Source organism: Lupinus angustifolius, chromosome LG02, assembly GCF_001865875.1.
Source record: "Lupinus angustifolius cultivar Tanjil chromosome LG02, LupAngTanjil_v1.0, whole genome shotgun sequence".
NCBI classification, from domain to species: Eukaryota; Viridiplantae; Streptophyta; class Magnoliopsida; order Fabales; family Fabaceae; genus Lupinus; species Lupinus angustifolius.
This window is the reverse complement of record NC_032010.1, coordinates 22,078,259-22,097,824: the sequence shown is the minus strand read 5'-3', so window position 1 is coordinate 22,097,824 and position 19,566 is coordinate 22,078,259. Positions and strand designations below refer to the sequence as shown.

General features: G+C 33.8%; 2 protein-coding genes and 1 pseudogene across 2 annotated transcripts; 1 reads left to right on the top strand and 2 right to left on the bottom strand.

Annotated features, from left to right (window-relative positions):
• LOC109339743 (DNA repair protein RAD4) lies at window positions 388–8,631 on the bottom strand. Its single transcript, XM_019577251.1, has 15 exons — window positions 8,311–8,631; window positions 7,814–8,162; window positions 7,275–7,307; window positions 7,066–7,151; window positions 6,577–6,870; window positions 6,389–6,481; window positions 5,912–6,004; window positions 5,693–5,791; window positions 5,175–5,224; window positions 3,720–4,472; window positions 2,720–2,963; window positions 2,436–2,630; window positions 2,188–2,340; window positions 1,231–1,440; window positions 388–906 (listed from the first exon to the last, which is right to left on the bottom strand). Exons 2-15 carry the CDS (start codon window positions 7,857–7,859, stop codon window positions 499–501), a joined length of 2,757 nt encoding a protein of 918 aa, XP_019432796.1. The 5' UTR covers window positions 7,860–8,162; window positions 8,311–8,631; the 3' UTR covers window positions 388–498.
• On the top strand, window positions 8,647–11,572 carry LOC109328282 (annotated as a pseudogene).
• Window positions 11,652–14,716, bottom strand: LOC109339748 (glucan endo-1,3-beta-glucosidase 2-like). Its single transcript, XM_019577262.1, has 4 exons — window positions 14,421–14,716; window positions 12,178–13,431; window positions 12,058–12,085; window positions 11,652–11,961 (listed from the first exon to the last, which is right to left on the bottom strand). Exons 1-4 carry the CDS (start codon window positions 14,476–14,478, stop codon window positions 11,805–11,807), a joined length of 1,497 nt encoding a protein of 498 aa, XP_019432807.1. The 5' UTR covers window positions 14,479–14,716; the 3' UTR covers window positions 11,652–11,804.

Here is a 19,566-nt window from a genome sequence, read left to right as displayed (position 1 = left end):
CAGACAGGATTTTTTTTTAAAAGTAAATAAAAACAAAAGGTATGTACAACAAATAAAAATGACACCATGATTGTATAAAGTTACACTATTCCCATGAATTTTAGAGGAACATCTATGTAAGTTAGAAAAAGTTTAGTTTCATAGACAAGATATATTAACCAAATCAAATGGAGTTCAGCTAATAAAGAACATGGCATGCTTAAAGAAATGTACATTATGAACTTTGATTAGACTAGTGACTGTGGACTTAGCTTCTGTGTTGCTAAATTCCAGTGTCAAACTTGACTACAATTAAGATTTACATATCTAGAAACTTGTTAGAGCCTTAGAAGTAAGATAATCTGTTTTGCTTTTGGTCATACAAAATATATCTTAAATACATCTATCCTAAGTCACTAATAAAGCAATGATACTGATCCTAAAAACTACTGCAAATAACCCAGACTAGAATTTTCACTGCTTTTACTATCACACACTGAAAGTGTTGCATAATAAATGCTATAATTCTTCAACTTGGACAGAAAAGCCACATTGGCATCTCTTTGTCAATAGAGAGGTTACCTCATCAAAGGTCTCGTACTCTTTCAAAAATACATGCACATGGTCTTTTACTGGAGTACCGAATGAAGTATCGAGATCAGTACCACTTTTGTTACTTTTGTTCACTTGATGGTGTTTCGGACTCTGATTGTTGTCATTATCAGCACAAACTGTGGCATTTGACTCATTTTCGTTCTTATCTTGGATATCAGTTGACATCTCTGATGACAAATTGTTGTTGTAACGATTGTTCAACCTTTGACGAGTTACGATAGATGAAAGAAGCTGATACCATCGACTAAGAGCTTGTGCTTCATCCCTTCTCTTCTCTTCAGCCTGTCGTCTTTCGTCTTCCTCTGCATATGCCTGGGGAAAGGAGTTAAAGTTAGAGAATAGGATAAACTTAATGAAACTATAAAAGCACGATGCCAGCATTAACATAAGAAGCAAATGAAAAATAACCAACTACTGGAAGGGTGAAAAAGATGCGAGTTTAGTCCCTTTTTTAGAGAGAAAAATGATGACTCAGTACACGAGGCTTCCATCTCAGGGTCTACATTACGTAAATCCTTATTAATAATATGCTAATCCCAGTAAACAAATCCAAGCTGTGATAACATACAGAACGCTTTACAAGTCAAACGTTCATTTATCTGCCACAATATTATTCATTCAGCAAGAAAAAGTTACCTCTAGCAGTACATCTTTGAACTCAGCACACACCACAATACCATCATAGACAGGAAATGAACGGCCATTTTTAAATTCAAAACCAACCATAGCAGGTGCGTAATCAATTTCTAGCCTCTTGGCAACAGAAAATGCCCTCGAAAACCTCAAATGCACAGTACCCGGTGGAAGACATTTCTCAGACCAAACTTCTACCTGACCACGTTCGTTCTAAATATAAAATAGGAAATGTAATTGTCAGTAATATGAAAAACTGAAATATAATCTCATATACCAAGCAACTACAAATATGTTTAGATATACAAATATGCATTTTCTAGTTCATATGCATGTTTATAAACACACAACAACACAGGTGTTTTATGAAGCAATGTTTTAAAAATTGGACCAGTCATCAGTTTTGTAGTCATGAGGTTACTGTGACGCAATGCAGCATGATTTTTCTCGGATTAAAAAATGTTTTTGAATTTAATGCTTCCCAAATGCACTTGTGTTGCGGCCTGATGCGGCCACATCATTGTGATTCGATATCACACTGTAATTGTGAGGTGATGCAGTTGAGGCAGTCACCACAATATTGTGGCCACATCAAGTGACGTGGTCCACAATTTGATACAATGCCAGTCATGAATTGGTAGGTGGGGTTTGGGCTGTGTGAATCTAATTTGCAAAATGTTGCCTTGGTTGGGAATTGGTTCTGACATTTTCCTTTGCAACCTCACTGTCCATGGAATATCCTAATTAAGAGTAAATGCAGTCTTAATCAGAACACTTGTACACTGTAGCAGTAGAAATCCATTTGACAAAATCTGTCTGGCTAGACTCAAGTTCTATTTAGGAATTTTCCAAAGGGTTAACAGTTGAATACTTTACAAAGGAAATTTCACAATTACAGAATCTTCCATACCCACATTTTTTCTTATATGTAGAGAGCACCCATAGTATAACAGAAAATACCTTAGGAACTACCCCATTCACAGCATGAGGCAGATTTAATGGTTCCAGTTGCCACATCCCATAAAGTTTACTATTTTCCATTGAATTACTGCAGTCATAGTCATCAGCTCCAGAATCTTGTACTTTCTGCGGCTTTATGGAACGTTTGATCTCCTGGAAGGATAATTTTAAAAAGTCAATAATGTGTGCATATTATAAGAAAAATGCAATGAAGTCGGGAACACTGAACCCTGTCAACCAGACGAGACCTTCACAGGATGTTCACCGGCTTTAACTTGCAGCCCTTCTCGGAGCCATCTCTCCTTTGTCTTAACTGTTTTCACACATGTCCGAGGGTAAACCGGGTGACCTGAACAAACGCCCAGAATTGGACCCTTTGGATGAAGTATTTGATATTTCGTAAGCCACTTTTCAATGGCATAAAGCGGATGACTTCTGTAGGCCTGGAAAGGGAAAAAAATGTTATCTATAACACAAATATCACCATCTACAATATCAAACATCATGTTTATAAGGTTACTTTAGAAACTACCTGCTGGTTAGTCGGAAGAGGCTCAGTTAATGCCCTAGTTTCCAACTCAATATCTTCAAGAGAACTCCTTGTAGGGACAAAAGAATGACCCATGTTTGATTCTGTAGAAATGCTTTCGTTTGGTCTCAACTGAACCACACCACCGTTTGCCCCAGACTCCAAATCTCTCAGTGGTGCCAACACTGAATCCCACCATGTGGAACTAACTCGCTGTGATGCTATCTTGTACCACTTCATACAGTACCTAACATGTCAATATGCCCTAGCATCTTCAGGGAGTGATACAAAGCTCTATGCAAGTGTAACTATAGTCTTACTGAAGCTAACACATTTGCTACAACTGTGTTTTGTTAACACTTATCTATTCTAAAAGCTAAATTCGACTGCAAATGCTACAAATAATACTTATTATGCAACTCTAGTACTCATACTTAAGATAATTCCAGTGTAACAAATTATTGTGTATCGAGACCATGTTATCCTTTCCTTCTTAAAAAGTAATTCAAGTGCTCAAGTTATTAAACTTTAGTCCTTCCTACTTCTAGGAGAGAACTAAGGTTTTCCATGTGCATTGTGTCTCTGATCTAATGAACATTATGTCATAAGAGGTACATCCCATTTCCCATCTGTTCCTCTCTCACGTTGGTCAGAATAGTGGAAAAATATAGCGTTGCATTACCACATTAATTACTGTAATTAATCCTGTGATGCTTGTTCATTTCAAAAATTTACATGTTTTGCATTTTTGTTTAGGTCCAATATGTATTCTTTGGGTTTTGTCACTTTGTGCCACTATAGTATTTTAGCCTCAGAAAAACACAAATAATTTATTTTAATATGAGAAATTTCCAAAAATAAATATAATGGCAACTTCATCAGTAAAAAAGTTGATGGTTTGTTTGTGCAGAGCTATCAAGATTATGATTAGTGTTTAAAAAGCTGCAAAACTATCATATCATTGCATTCATGCTGAACATATAAGAAGGAGATAAAATCTAACCTGCGGGTCACATCTTTCGCCCCGCGCCCACCAAAAGCAACAACATATCTCAAAGATGTTTTGCATGCAGCTACCATAGATTCAACCTTATCTTCTCCATCAATAATCAAATTCACAGCATCAATATGTACCCACTTTCCTGTCAAATTTTCTTCACTGCAATATACTTCTGCCCAATACAGAGGAGATCCTACTTTCATTGATCCAACTGCAGTAGAAATTACTTGGGAAGAGGTTGAAGTATCTGCACTTACAACTCTTTTCACTCTTTTTGATGGACAAGAAAAATTTTCTTCATCAGCATTTGCACCTGACTCCATTTTACTCTCCAGACATCCAACCGCTGTAGCAGCGAGTGCCATTTGCAACTGCATCTCATATTCAACGTCTCCTTTTCTCTTTGATTTATGAGATTTGTCAGCGAGACATGATTCCGGATCATTATCTTGTGTCTCAGAAGTTTGTGACTTGGTGATACTGACATTCGAGTCCTCGGAAATGGGAGGATCTCCAGACTGAGCCATGTGGCTTGTTGTACTGCATTTCTTACTTTTCCGCGAACGGCCAAGAGAACTCTCACATACTTTATCTATATCATGAGAAGATAATGATTTTTTCGGTGACTTAAAATCCAATCTTAGCTTTGCCACCATGGGTGTTGAAGTATTAAATATCCCCTTGCTAGATCCACTAGCATCTGGTCTACAGGATTGATCTGGTTTAAGAGAGGCAGCATCCAAAATGGATACAAACCTGAAAAATGCTTTCAATTATAAATTTAACTCCACACGTTTGCTTCATCAAAAGAGATTAAATTCATCCAAATCCTATATACCTGAGTAATAAAAATGAAGATTATTGGTTTTGAATTGGTATTCTAGAAAATATTATTGACACACCTATATTTTCTTTTTCCTTATTTCATTCAGTTGCCTTCTTCAAAGGTACACAAGACTTGCCTAAATACAAGGAATTGGAACTTCACTCATCTACAAGTTACTGTGGAGGCCAAGATATAGTAGTAGTTTTATTCCTATTGTTATCTTTCCATTTTAAAACTCATCTAATTATATGGAACATTTGTCTTAACATATTATCACTCCCAATTCCAATTGGTTTAAATTGCATTCTAGTCACAGTTGTAGTGTGTTTACAGAAATTGAAGGAAAATGTGGATGATGCGGCAACAGTTTCACTCACTTAAAGACATGAACGGATTCGGAGTGAATAATTCATTGAAACCAATTTCTCAGTTATTGCTTCATCAGTTGGAAACCAACAATATAAATTATATGATACCCTAACTAGAATTTTCTATCAAAGAGAAAAAGCTAGAGATGAACCTTGCTCTTTAAGCATTGAATGTACAAAAGATTTCAGACCTAGAAGCATCAGAACCAATATAATAAAAGTAATTATGATATACAAAAAAATATAACATGTCACTTACAATACCTGGCTGTAAGATTTAAAGCTCTGAATAGTGCCACTGATAAAGCTGCAATCTGCAACAAAAACTCTCTGTAAATTATACTCATAGAACTAAGCATTTATATAAACTATACAGATAATACAATCAACCCAGTCTAAAGAATCTGTATTTTACTACTACTTTAGGTTAGGTTCTTTTTCCCCCTTTTGCTCGGAAAAAGAAATTTTATTAAGGAATAAGATAACAGACAGAGAAAGAGATAAGAGACATCCTCACAAGAAGATAACAAAACACAACTAAAAACTATGATATGCCAAGCATGTCACTCTCTGCGTATCTAACAAAGTACACACCTCTAAAGAGACTAGGAGCAGAAAACCGGAGGGACACTAAAAAATAATCCTATCTAATGTGTTATATGCTTGGTTAATCATATTGCAATATATGTAACCCTTAGGAAAGGAGAAACTAAAAGTATAGCGAAGTATATAATCAAGAAGTAAATATAGAAACAACATGGCTCTACAAAAAAGAGATCTACCTCTTCAGGGCTACCCTCACGTGATTCTAATGCTGACGCCAAAGCAAAGCACACTGGCTTTCCAGCATTTGTACTTCTAACATGGAAGTTATCATGGAACTGCAGGTGTCACACACAAGGAATAAAACAAGATATAGCAAGGTGATATAGCATGTATCTATCCAAGACTGCCAACTAAATGCAACAAAATAAATGTTTACAAGTTAAATCAAACCATACCCATGACACTAAAGGATGTAGAGCTTTTGAAGTGAGTTTTGTGACATTTAGTAGCTGGACCAAGTGCGCTGGAAGTAGAGAAAGCATAGAAGCCTGCCATGATAAAGAAATGCTCAACTTGACAAACAATTCTTAAGTGAAAAGAAAACTTCAAAATTTGATCAAAGAAACCAAATCAGGAAAATTTGCATAATGCACGATCTCGGTGAAAGAAGATAAAACATTTAAAGTACACATACAAATCCAAACACATCTTTAAGAAAGCCCTATATTAACAACTGATTTAAAAAATACAACAAATAAAATCAGATAAGAAACTCACAATACTAATTATCATAAAGAGAGGGTCGTGATAATACAAACATGGTGTATTTTTATAGTTGTATATAATAACAAATAACATTACCAATATAAAATTATTGTTATATTTAAATGAATAGTTATCCATTATAAAATAAAAAATTAACAAGAATTCACCTGAATAAGAGGATCATCACAAGCAATGTCTACTAATCTTCCACGAGCAAGTAAACAAAGCAAATGAACCTTGTGCACAAGTTCAGCCAAGTCCTGAAAATTTACTAATATACTTTCAGGTTTAGCAAGTGGCTAAAAATTATTGATATTAAAGCCAACTTCACTACAGTCTCAAGCTTGTAATTGACCTTATCCTTGGCAGAAGCTCGGTGACTTTGCTTCTTTACAGCTGAATCAGGGGTCACATTCAATTCAATAGTCATACGGTGATCATCCTTGGGAACTGTACCATCTTCCCAATCTGAGTCATCTAGTTCTTCCTTACTGTCCAAGTATCCCTTGTCTAAACTTACATTACCACATTTCTCCTCTGCAGAAGCATCTCCGATGGGATTTCTACTGCAATGTCCAGCCTCTGAAGTCTTTGGTTGGGGAATTGGTTCCAAGATTTCAGTTCCATTATGTTCTGGCTGAAACTCTGGCTATACGATCAGAACAGAATGCTTTAGAAATTCAGTCATTCAGACACTTAGAATTTGATTCCCATCATGGTTACACAACTTCAAAGTTGAAACTCTGAGTATGTCGTTAAACCATGTAACTTAGTACCAAAAGAGGTACACGACAAAAATTATGAACAAGCAACAATAGATCAAGAACAAGTTAAGAGGACCAACCATTGCCTTTTTCTTGGATGTGGCACCTTTATTAGCACGCCGTAAAAGATTTCCCACAGCCTGACAAGATATTTCAGTCAGTGTTCCTGAAATCAAGTATAGAAAAAGAGCACCAATGAGTAAAATGATTGTTCTCAGTAATAATTGTTGGAAATGATAACATCAAACTATTATCATGAAGTGATTGAAACAATGAAATTTGCCCTCACCTTCTGAGTTGTTTGGGGCTCCCATCTCATTTTCTACAATTTAGAATATTAACAGTAAATACCCAATACCATAACAATGTAAGAAAATTAGAATTTAGGCCAAAAACATATACTAAGTTGTATACATATACTCAACTACAAATTAAAAACAAGCCAACCAAAAACTATTATCTCCATGTTACAGTTTCAGCCCTAAAAAATCAAAATTTAAACTGCCAATAACAAAATTGTAACCATCCAACCAAGAACCAGAGGAACAGTTAGTAAAATAAGAAACTTTTTTTTATCCTACTCTACCCTTCAACATGTTTCAATGCATCACTAACAAAAATGGCCAGTGGAATGAGTAGACTCAGAAAAATCACTTCATCTTCACTTTCAAACTTTGCTACAAAAACAAAAAAGAAGCAGCATCCTATAATCTATATATTGCATACATAAAAAAGAAGCAACATTGAAGTACACATACATTGTTACATACATACATATATATATATATACACATGTATACATACATATATAGATATATATAAAAGAACCTGAGGTTGAAGATTTCTTCTTCCGCTGGGAAACTTTGCGCGGCATTTTTTTCTTGTGAGAGAAGAAGGAAAAGGGAACAGAACTTGGAAGCGCTTAAATTCTAGAATCTCTTGGTTTTCTACTACGCTACGTGCAACTCCACTCATCACTATCATATATACGCAAAAAATTACCAAAGTGGGCCCTCCAAAGCAAAAAGACACAAATGCCCCTCAAAGGTGTCTCCTTCCCAAATTAGCTTCTATGTTTCGCTGTCGTTGAAACTAACCCTAACCCCCAAATCCCACGAAAAAGCTTGGATTTTTCGTCTCTGCTTCCATCGAAACTATAAAATAATATTCTTTTCTTCTCCTCTTGCTTGAAGGGTTTGCCCCCAAATACATTTTCTATCTCGATCGATCTATTTCCATTTTGATTCTAGATTTTCCTTCTTCATTGTAACCCCTCGTTTTCTTATATTTTCCAGGTATTTTCATATATCTATGCTCTCTATAACAATTCAATTATCAATCCCTGGTTTTAATTTTTAATTATTACATTTCCTCTTTGTTTTTTTTTTGGGGTTTGTTCATAAATTTGGGGTTTTCCGCTTCAGGTTTGAGAAAATGGCTATTAATTAAACTTTTCCTTCGTTTGAATTTTATTATGCCACTGTTTTTGGAAATTGTGTTGTAATGATTGATATACTGAATAAATTGTGGTTTTTATATGGCTATCTTCTTTTGGAAGTTTGTTGATTTATTGTGAATCCGAGTCTCCTTTTAGATATTGCATTTCATTGTACTATTTATCCCTTTTATCTTGTCTTGTATTATTTATTAGTTGTTTAACAATGACTAGTGTTAACAGGGGTATTATATATAAAAAAATCATTAAGTTTTATGTTAATATTGAAAATGTGCTTATGAGCGTGTAAAAATTCAGAAGGATTTCTTACCACTAGATCAATGTCTGCTAGGTCGTAGATTTGGGATCCTACCTTGTTTTGGGGTTGTTAAACTAAGACTGGTGTTCCATTTTTAGGTGCAGTCTGTTTAAAGTTACAGATTAGGCCACATGATTTCTTAAGTTCAGCTGAATATTTTATGAACAACATTACCATAATCTAAACATAGTTGTTCTTGGTTAAGCACATGGTACATGTTATGTTGTCTAGGACATGGGGTATATTGTATTGTTTATAATGGTCTAATGGAGCTAATTTCATTTCTTTATTTCTGCAGGGTTAAATTATTACAATTTGTTGAAGAATTTTGTTCTCTGTTGTATTGGAAGCACAACGGCTTCTTCCTTGGATATGTCGCTTGATGATAGGGCTTGGATAGGAGTGATAGAGGGAGAGGTAGAGGACGTGGTAGAGACCACCCTGGCCGTGGGCAGGGCAGGATTCCTGGTGGTGGCAGACCAACTGGTCCAGTTCGTAGCGGTCCTCTTATGGTTAATGTTCGGCCTTGTCTCATGTCATTGCCAAGGCAAGCACAAAAAGAGTGGATGCTTATACATGTGCTTGAGATTCTGGATGACTATAAAATTCCCAATCATGAGAGAATTCAGCATATAGAAACATTAAATGAAGAGGAAACTATGCATTAGTATTTGTCCAAAAGAGGAGCTCATGCTCAATCATTTTGCATCCTCAATAACATTGCAATTAATATGCACCAGAGAGTTGTTTGCTTTTGTATTTGGGGCTTTGCTACAGATCTCTGATGTATGCAGGAGTTCTTTAGTGATTCCTAGCATATTATGGGAGGAGCTTTATAAATTATAAAAGTGAGTTTTTAAATGGAGCTCTTACCAGTAACACCAAAACCATATAGCTATAAATGGGGTTAAATTCTCTAAACCATGCTAATCCATATGATTTAGATGAGATGACTTTAATGCTTCATTATTGGGTGTGTGGATGGAAGTTTTGCAGGATCCTCTTTGCTAAGTTGGGTTCTACAGTGCCAGAATACAGTTTACTTCCTTTTTCATGGTATTTTGCAAAAGACCTTCCTTCGCTTACGTCAGAACTGGAGATTGCATTTGTAGCATAATACAATTTCATGTTTAGTTGGTTGAGTTCTTCTGCTTACCATCCCTTGCCGGAAATTTTTATGTTTGACTTATGTTCTTCCATATATAACTGTGGCTACATTTATTTTATTGTGTTTTACTTTTAAGGGACATTTTTATGCTCTCTGTCTGAATTTGAAGAATGATGATTATCTAATCTGACATGTTCTTTTGCCACTCTGGAATTTATTATGTTCCCTTTTTCCAGTCTATTCGCAGAACTAGGTCTTTTCCATTGCAACATGATTTGTTTGAGGATAGCCTCAGAGCTGCAGGGATCCAAGGAATAGAAGTTGGCACGAAATTGTATGTCTCGAACTTGGACCATGGAGTGACTAATGAAGACATAAGGGTACATATCATGTCAATACTTTCTTCTTACTCTCTTTTTCTGGTCAACCTTTACTAATGTTCTCTTGAAACTTAATTTGCAACTCAGGAACTTTTCTCTGAGATTGGAGATTTGAAGCGCTATGCAGTTCATTATAATAAAAATGGACATCCAAGTGTAAGTATTGCACTTTGTATTATTTACCATTGGTCCAGTTTTATTGGTTCATGTTCTTGATTAGTTTTGTTTCCTATCAGTTTAGGTCTTATTTCCTGAACAAATAATTTCTGCCTGGGCCATGACTGGATTTAGCTGATACCCTACATGACTGGAAAAGTGTCTCGATTCCCCCCTTTTGGATTTTTTTCTTTAGACAAATCGAGGGACATGCCAAAAAAAGCCTTCTAATTCATAATATAATCATCCAACTTCTAAATTCACCTTATTTTGTAAGATTACTTAACAGCTCTTTTGATAATTGAAACTTTGTCTCTATGGTCTTACTCCTTCCTATAATCTGTTGTCTCCAACAGAAGAAGCATCCACCATGGCTTTCTGCTTGGTGCTTGTAGGAGGAGGAACTATGCGAGGATGATGTTGATTTTGGAGAAGATGATTAGAGATTGGAAATGGTAATTTATGTTTTTAAGCTACTAGACAATATGATATGAATGTTTAATTAGTTAAACTTGAGACTTATGATTTTGGATACATAACAAGTTAATGCCTTTGATTCGAATATTTCACATGTAATTGTTAAATGATTGAATCTTATGTTATTCTGTTGAATATGTATACTTTATTACATGGTTTAACATGGAGTCATGAATCTTAGATTTGGAAAATTGGTTTTTTATTTTTTTTATTTAAGATTCATGGTTATAAGGGTTAATACATGGAATTGTTTAAAGGTCATGTTGAGCAAGATTGATTTTTCTAGATTAATGTCAAAGTATATTAACACTGGGGAAGATATATGTTACAGAAGTACTGTTTAGTAGTTATGCTTTATGCATCTTATCTTTTCAACAATGTGGATGTCATTTTTCTTATTGTTTGGATTTTTAATCCTGTACTGGATTACAGGGTTCAGCTGAAGTTGTTTATACTAGAAGAAGTGATGCATTTGCTGCTCTTAAACGATATAATAATGTACTTTTGGATGGAAAACCAATGAAGATGCAAGGCATCGGAGTGGTGGGATTGGACGCGGTCAAGGCAATGGACGTGGCAGGGGTGGAGGCCGAGGCCAAGGTCATGGGAGAAAAGATGGTGTTGAGAAGTCAGCTGAGGAACTTGACAAGGAATTGGAGACCTATCATGCTGAGGCTATGCACATTTAAAGCTTTTGTTTTCTTATGTTGAGGATGCTATTGTTCAAACATTGTCTTGCTAAATTCTCTCTGGTCTTATATTCATTCATCTCTTCCTCATACACAAAACACTCAGCTAATGATAATAATAATGATGATTCAATGAGCCACATTCAGTCCAAGCACTTAGCTAGTTTTTGTAAATTGAATGGACCAAAATGAACAATATACATCATCTACCACAAAAATTTTGAATGTGCAACATGTGTTCTGGTTTATACCACTTTATAACAAAACTACTCCACATAATATAAACCCTAAGACCATTAGAAGGCTTCTAATTCTCAATTCACATTTTTGGAGGTTGTAGGCTGAAGAATCTGAATTTGTAGAATTCATTGATGGTGCTGTGAAGTTTGCCAAGGTGCCATTTTTGCCAAGACTGCACATATTCACAAACCAAACACTACTTGTAAGCTATACTATTGACACAAACAAACATGGATAATGAAAATGAATCAAAGAAAAATTGCATTACCTTCCTGGAAATATACAAGAACCATGACCTGCAACATTAAAAAAATTGTTCATTATCCCATTATCCATTAGTAGACATTACAAAAACAAAAATGACAAGATAATCAATATAGTAATTTACTTGGATCTGTGGAGGAGATTGTAGCCACTCCATTGAAGTCGCATGAATCAGGAGTCTTTCCCATCTTATGATAGTAACTGTCAAAAGCATAATTTGCGTGTGCAATCACATTGTCCGGTTCATAGCATGGTTGTCCTTGCAACAATAGAGAGCATTCCACTTTGCCAGGTCCACATGCCCAATCTAGTGCGGCCTGCAGCATCTTCGGGTCAGCGCCATCCTTAGCAATGCAGAAAGTTGAATTGCTGGTATCATTTGCTAAGGTTGCTCCCGAACCCGTCAAACGTAAAATGTAAATAGGTTCACCATTCGAATCGAAAAGTCCCCAGTTTTTCTCTGACAATGGCCCGGCCTTGGTATCCTCGTTGTAGAGCTCATACATATAAGTACTAACAGCAATTCCAGGATGTTTAGGAGTTCCAGTTTTGTTCAGAACATGCTTAATCAGATTGCTGTTGTATGTATTAGCATTATCTACCGTTGCATCTGGCTCGTTACTGTCACCTTTTGAGGGCCACCCTGACTCAGTTACGACTACAGGAATGTTGGTGTAATTTAGAAAAGCCATGGCAAAATATGCTGCATCAACCATAGCATCAAAGACATTGGTGTAATGGAGAAGGGTATTAGAATCAACAGCTTCTTTATTCGGAGGGAGTGGTTTGAAAAGTGCATAATCTAATGGAATGACACCATTTGATTGCATATAATCATAGTAAGGGTAAACATTGAGCATGAGATACGAGCCACTTGACTGTAGGAAATCAAGCATTGGGACTAAAACGGAATTCAGCGAGCGGTTAAAGAAAGCCTGAGAAGGTGGAAATGAATCAAGGATGATGGAAGAGGAAAGGGGTGTTGAAACTTTAACTTGGCGATCTAGATTGGATGCAACGAGCGCCGAATGGATGTACTTAATAGCATTGACAAGTACTTTAGCTGCATTCGGGAGAGTAGTTAAAACCTCGGAACCAACACATATGGCTGTGATATTGGTGGCAGGATAATGTGCTACTACATTGTGGGAAACCCAATTGGCAGCGGTGGAATTCGATTGACCAATTGCTAAGAGCTCGTCATTCGGGACAGTTACAACAACTTCAATACCTGTTTTAGCAAGTGCAATGAGCATAGCTTGGTCAGCATCAAACAATCTAACATGTTGAATTTTCTGGGCTTTAAGTAGTGCCACTACTTGAGTAGGGTGTGGCATATCTGAGAGATCTGTTCCAATATTCACCCCAATAAATGGTTCTGCAAGGAACAAATATACATTAAAATTAAATCTCTGAGAATTTAAAACATACATGTAATCATTAACTTTTAACTTCTGAATTTTCTATACAAAATGTAGCATATTTTTTATAAAAGTGATGAATAGTATATTATATACCATATATAACATTTCCATTGCCAATATTACATATACACATTTTCAATAAAACCACCTCATATCTATACTATACATACTGTATTCCAATACAGTGATGTTAGATTATGTGAAAACACAGGCATAAAAGGACAATGAATGTGGAGAAGAATGACAATAAATGTATGGATAGAAGGACCAAAGAGCCATCCATCTCCATTTAATATATCTGATACCACAAGTGGACCACATTCAAGATCATCAACCAATAAAAGCCTAGCTAATTTTTTATCATTTTATCTTACATGTACTCCATTATTTATTGGCAAAAAGTTTTAAAGTGCAGATATTTATACATAGTACACATTCACCATTCATTTGAATGATAAATAATGATTAAACATATGATGGTAGATGATGTAGTGAAAATGTATAAAATTCATACATTGTCTTAGAATAAGCAACAATAAAAATATGCATGCTCTTAGAAATTACTTAAGTGGCAAAAAATTGGGAAAACAACAAAACAGCTGGCAGACTTATCAATCAATAATTTAACTCACCCACATCATACCCATAAAACCTTGTCTGAACATTAACACTAACTAAATCTCAAATATCACTCTAACTCCCAACAAGTACACCACAAAATCCAACAGAAAATGTGGCAAGGAATCATCACAAGCAATGGGTTGGGTTTAGTCTTGAGAGGAACCATGCAGTTCAAATAAATGAAAGCTACCCAAGAAACTAAAGTACTAAACCAAAGAGCAAGAATAACTATAAAAAAAGTGAGAACACATGAACTATTTACTTAGAACTACCCATCAACAGAAAAAGCATAGGATCAAAGAGTTCAAAACTGTCCACTCACCTTCTTCAGCTGCAACAACAGACACTACAAGTAGCAGCATAAGAAAATGCAGAGCCATAGATTCCAAGCTTTGTGAAGAGAACTCAATAATGTGAGAGAAAAAGAGTGTGAAATGGAAATAGAAGAAAAAAGAAAGCAAAGAGAAGAATGAAATGAAAAAGATGAAAGTGGGGTAAAGCTGTATGAGAATATATGAGAGAGAGAGAGAGGCTACAAGATCTAGACAGAAATCACACGTGGAAAGGTTGTCAGAAAAATCAAACGGCTAAAGAATCATTAATGGATGGAGTTTCAATGTAACTAAGCATATAAACAAGGAAAACCAAGAAACAAGTATACAACTTTTTTCTCTTTTTATATTTTCTTATACTAAATTTGAAGCTAACCATTTATTAATTAGATTTTATGATGTTAACAGTTGGATTTTTATTTTGTGCATACAAAATGCTTTGCTGATATGTAATACTCTTTTTTATTAGTATCAAAAGTTTTGGTGAATTGTGATGTTTATGCTTTTGGAAATAATTAGTTGAGATCCATCCTTAATGCACATATAATGATGTTAGTGGGAATCACTTTCTTTTGGCAAGAAAACAAAATTTGATTTTAGTAGGGGAGTTTTTTATTATAGGTTATTCTCTCAATTTTTTGAGTAAAGAACTAATTTATTTCGAGTTTCGTGGTTATCCCTCCTAACAAATTTCATTCCTTGAAATCGAACATTCAATTTTTGGAATTCAATAGGACATTACACCACAAAACTAACATTTTCTTACTTAAGTATTAAGGTTTAATTCCACTTTAGTAATATTTATGGTTAAAAAATTTAATAAAAAAGGTATACTCACTTTAGGATACTAGAATATCAAGAAAACAATATTATATTAACTGTTTCAACTGGTTTAATTGTAAACGGTTTTGTAGGTTATTTTTTAATCTAGTAATGTTGCATACTTATATCAAATTTCTCATATGGTATTAGAGGATTTGTTAATTATTTTTAATTATGAGGATCTACTTTTAAAAAAGATCAATAATAATTAACTATAAATTATAGATAATACCTTAATAGTGTATAAAAATATTATCTTGTATAAGTATATACTGTTTTTTCTCTTTAATTATAATGATACCATTCTTGAATGTGAGTTTGTTTGTAAATATAATCAATCATTAGTCACCTCACTCATAAAAAAAAATACTTGTTTCTGCAACAAGGGATGAATGTTTGTACAGTAGAATCAATCATGTCTCACCCATAAAACTAATAGGGGAAAAAGTTAATACTTGTTTCTGCAACAAAGAAATGCTAAATAAAATGGAACTATAACAGTAAATGATGTCTATTGCTTTTTAGATTATTTAGAGTAAATTATACTTTGTTCACTCATTTAGTTCAAAAATATTTTGCCCCCCTGTGTTTTTAATTTTGGCAATTTACTCCTATATGCTTTAGTTTTGAATTCTTCGTGAGTGTAAATGTGGGGAATTTGTTAATGCAATACACATTACTAAATGGTCTAAAGTCTTTTAAACAAGACTATGGTTTAAATATTTTTGGTATTAATTGTATTCTCTCATCTTAAGAATAAAGAATTAATCTTTTTTTGGGTTTGTTGAAGTTCATCCCAACAAATGTCGCTATCAAAAATCGAACATTTGACTTTTTAATCATCATACGAATCTAACAGAACCTTATACTACTAGATCAACGTATGATCGGTTAAATCTAAACGGTATTATTTTGTGGATGTAAGGGTTACTCTCAACTTCTAAGTGTTACTCTAAGTGGGGTTAACATAAATATGTAATTAAGTTAGAACACCTAAAAAATCAAGATGTATGATGATTATGGCTAATAATAGGGATATAATGGTCCTATGGTTTTGTTTTAAATTTTAATTCTAGAGTTTTGCTGCATCCTAATACCCTTTCACGTAATCAAACCATGGCAATCGTATGTTAGATCTTATACTTTTTCAAAAACATCACCACTATGAATTTTTTTCTTAAATCAGAGAATCAAATCAATTAATTCTTTAACATGACCAAAAATTAAACCTAAAATAAGTTATAACATGGTGTTAAAAGCTAATATAAGCAGTGTATAACTTCCGTGAAATGAATATAAACTCGGAGAGTAAATAATTAAATAATCATTTTTTTGTATTACCAATGATATTTTTTCAGCCTTTTGGGTAAAGAATTAAACTATTTTGGAGTGTATGATTGTCCCTCTTAACAAGTATTGTTCTAGGAATCAAACTATTGATCTTTTAGTCTTCATGAGAATCTTTGTTGATAATAACTAAATAATCATTCATAAATAATAAGCAAAATGAATATAAATACTCACCTTATAAAAGCATAAATAAATACACATGTATATTGTATATAAATTATTTAGTCAATTAGATGATGGATATAAAATACTCAAAAGGGTTAGTTTAGTAACAGTGCAAAGCACAAGAGGTAGATTGCCGAAGTTAAAAACATAGGGACAAAGAGTTTTTGGACTAAATCATGGGGCAAATTGTAAGTAGAATATAATTTCGATTAATTGAGAGATAAATACTTGATTTTTTTAGATTTTCACTAACAAAATGTTATTCCATTATATATATATATAAATAAACATGTTTTATTATATTATTTTTCTTTTCTTTTTTATAATAGTTGTCTCTCCATTAATATAGAGGATATTTGCTCAAATTGTAATATTATATAATATAATAATAGTAGTTTATTTCATTTATTTGATTAGTGTGTTATAGGTGCATGTGGAGGAGGATCCAGACATGCATATGTTTTCCTAGCCGTTACAGTACGATAAGTTCTTTTTCAGTTGGGTTGTTTTGTTGTCTAGTTGCACTGTGTTTTTACTTTTTACTTGCTATAGTGTGTGTTTTTAAAACAACAAAACAAAGAAGGGAAGATGTGCATCATTGAAAGCATCGAAAAGACCAGATATACTAGGTAAAGCTAGCTCATACGAATGGAGCATCACAAATGGACATCTGCTGTCCCAAAACAGTTTTTGTCATAGTATTGTTTCTGATTGATCAAAAATATAATTAATTATTAAAAATTTAATTTAAATATATTTTTTCAACCAATTATAAATCATGATACATAAAGTGACATAATTTATGGGATAATAGATTTGCTCCCGGAGCATCACCCCTCAACGGTCCAATCTTCAAGCCCTTGTAAGAAGTGTACCTACCAATTGGTCCACTTCCTCATTGCTATTTATTTGTTACCCTCATTTCTCTTGAAGTACTATGTTATTTATTATATACCAGATTTGATAGAATAATGTATATTTCTCTATATGGACAAGATAAATTATCTTATCACCTTATTAAAAATGTGTCATTTATCATATTTGGACTTTTATTAAATATTATATATGTTTTTTTATTAAAATGTTACTTATTTGTCATTTTATTATTGGTGGATAGACCTAACTTATCTTTGTATATCATGAGAATTTTTAGAAAATATTTTAATCCATAATTTTGAATTTATTGATAAACTTAATTTTGGCATTACAAGAGCTTAAATTTAGAGTTTAAAATTTATACACTGTCATTGTAAAGTTTTTTACATTGTCAACACATCATTTACCATTAATTTATATTAATTTTGGTTGAGAGTCGGTTAACATAGGAATGGTAGATTATTTGTTGATAGTGTAAAAAACACTTACATTATAAATATATACATATTAAATCTTAATCTAAAAGTTATCAGTGTGTGGAATATATAACCTTACTATTTCAACCTAAGAGTACTCTAAACTTATTGTATCTAGTACTTAGTGAAAGACGAAAGAAAACAATATTTTGAAGTTATATTGGTGATTGAATCGATAAAGGCATTATGAAGAGAGGGAACCAACAATATTGCTGCAACACTAACAAAGACAACACGAGGCTAATTGTGAGAGAAATTATAATGTAAAGTATGATGTGAATTGAAAATGTGCAAGAGCTTGACTAAATCTCTATAGACACAATTCTTTATTTTAACTTAAGGTGAGTACGTTATTATGATAGGTTGGGTATGGTTTCACAGTTTGAAACATGAAATTGCTTTTAGAATATGGAGTCTTACCTTGTCAAGTTTATATAGCATAGGCATGTGTTTTCTTATAAGAGTTTAAAATCTATGCATTGTTAGTGTAAATTTTTTTACACTATTAGTACATCACTCATCGTTGATTTGTATTACTTTTGTATGAGAGTCAACGATAGTTAACATATGAATGGTGAATGATTGGCTAACAGTGTAAAAAACACTTACACTGTCAGTATATACATATTAAATCCTTCTTGTAAATGTCTCCACACTTCCATTTTGTCCCAGTTTGACTGGTTTATAAATTCAGCAATCTTAGTCTTCAAATGGGCCAACCGGTTCAACCAAAAAAACTAAGAAGGAGAGGACATATGAAAACTAAAAAAAGAAAAAAATGATATACATTGTAATAAATATTTACACTCAACTAAAAAATGTCATAGACAAAAATAATCCAACTAATGATCTTTTTAAAAGGATTTGTGATTTGTGGAGAAGAGAAAATAATGTGAAAGTATTGCATTGCATTGATTGAATTAAAGGTTACAAGTCTTATGCTTATATACATAACACAATAATAACTTGTGATATAAGTAATCACTTAACAAAGTAACTAAGATATTAAAACACATGTGCTAAATGTGATAAATGTGTTATGCTAAATGAATCCATTCTACCAGAAATGTCCTTAGCCTAACTGCAAGGATAGCAGCTTAAGATTCTTTATTAGGACATGAAAACTGGTGCACCATTGATGTGCCACGATGCACCTAAATTTGGTGCAACATTGATGCGCCAAAATAGATGCGCCATGATATCTATTGATGCACCAAGCTATACTGCACTACATCATACTTTCCTCAGTCAAGGCATGACGCTGATGCGTGTTGGCTCGGTCTGCTTTCCTCGGTCAAGGCATGAGGCTAATGCATGTTAGCTCGATCAGGGTGGTCTGCTTTCCTCGGTCAGATTGGCCTTGGTTGATGCGATACTCAATTGCTTAATCCTGCATGGGTTAGTAAGGCAATGTCTAGGAATAATAATAATCAATCATAACATCATT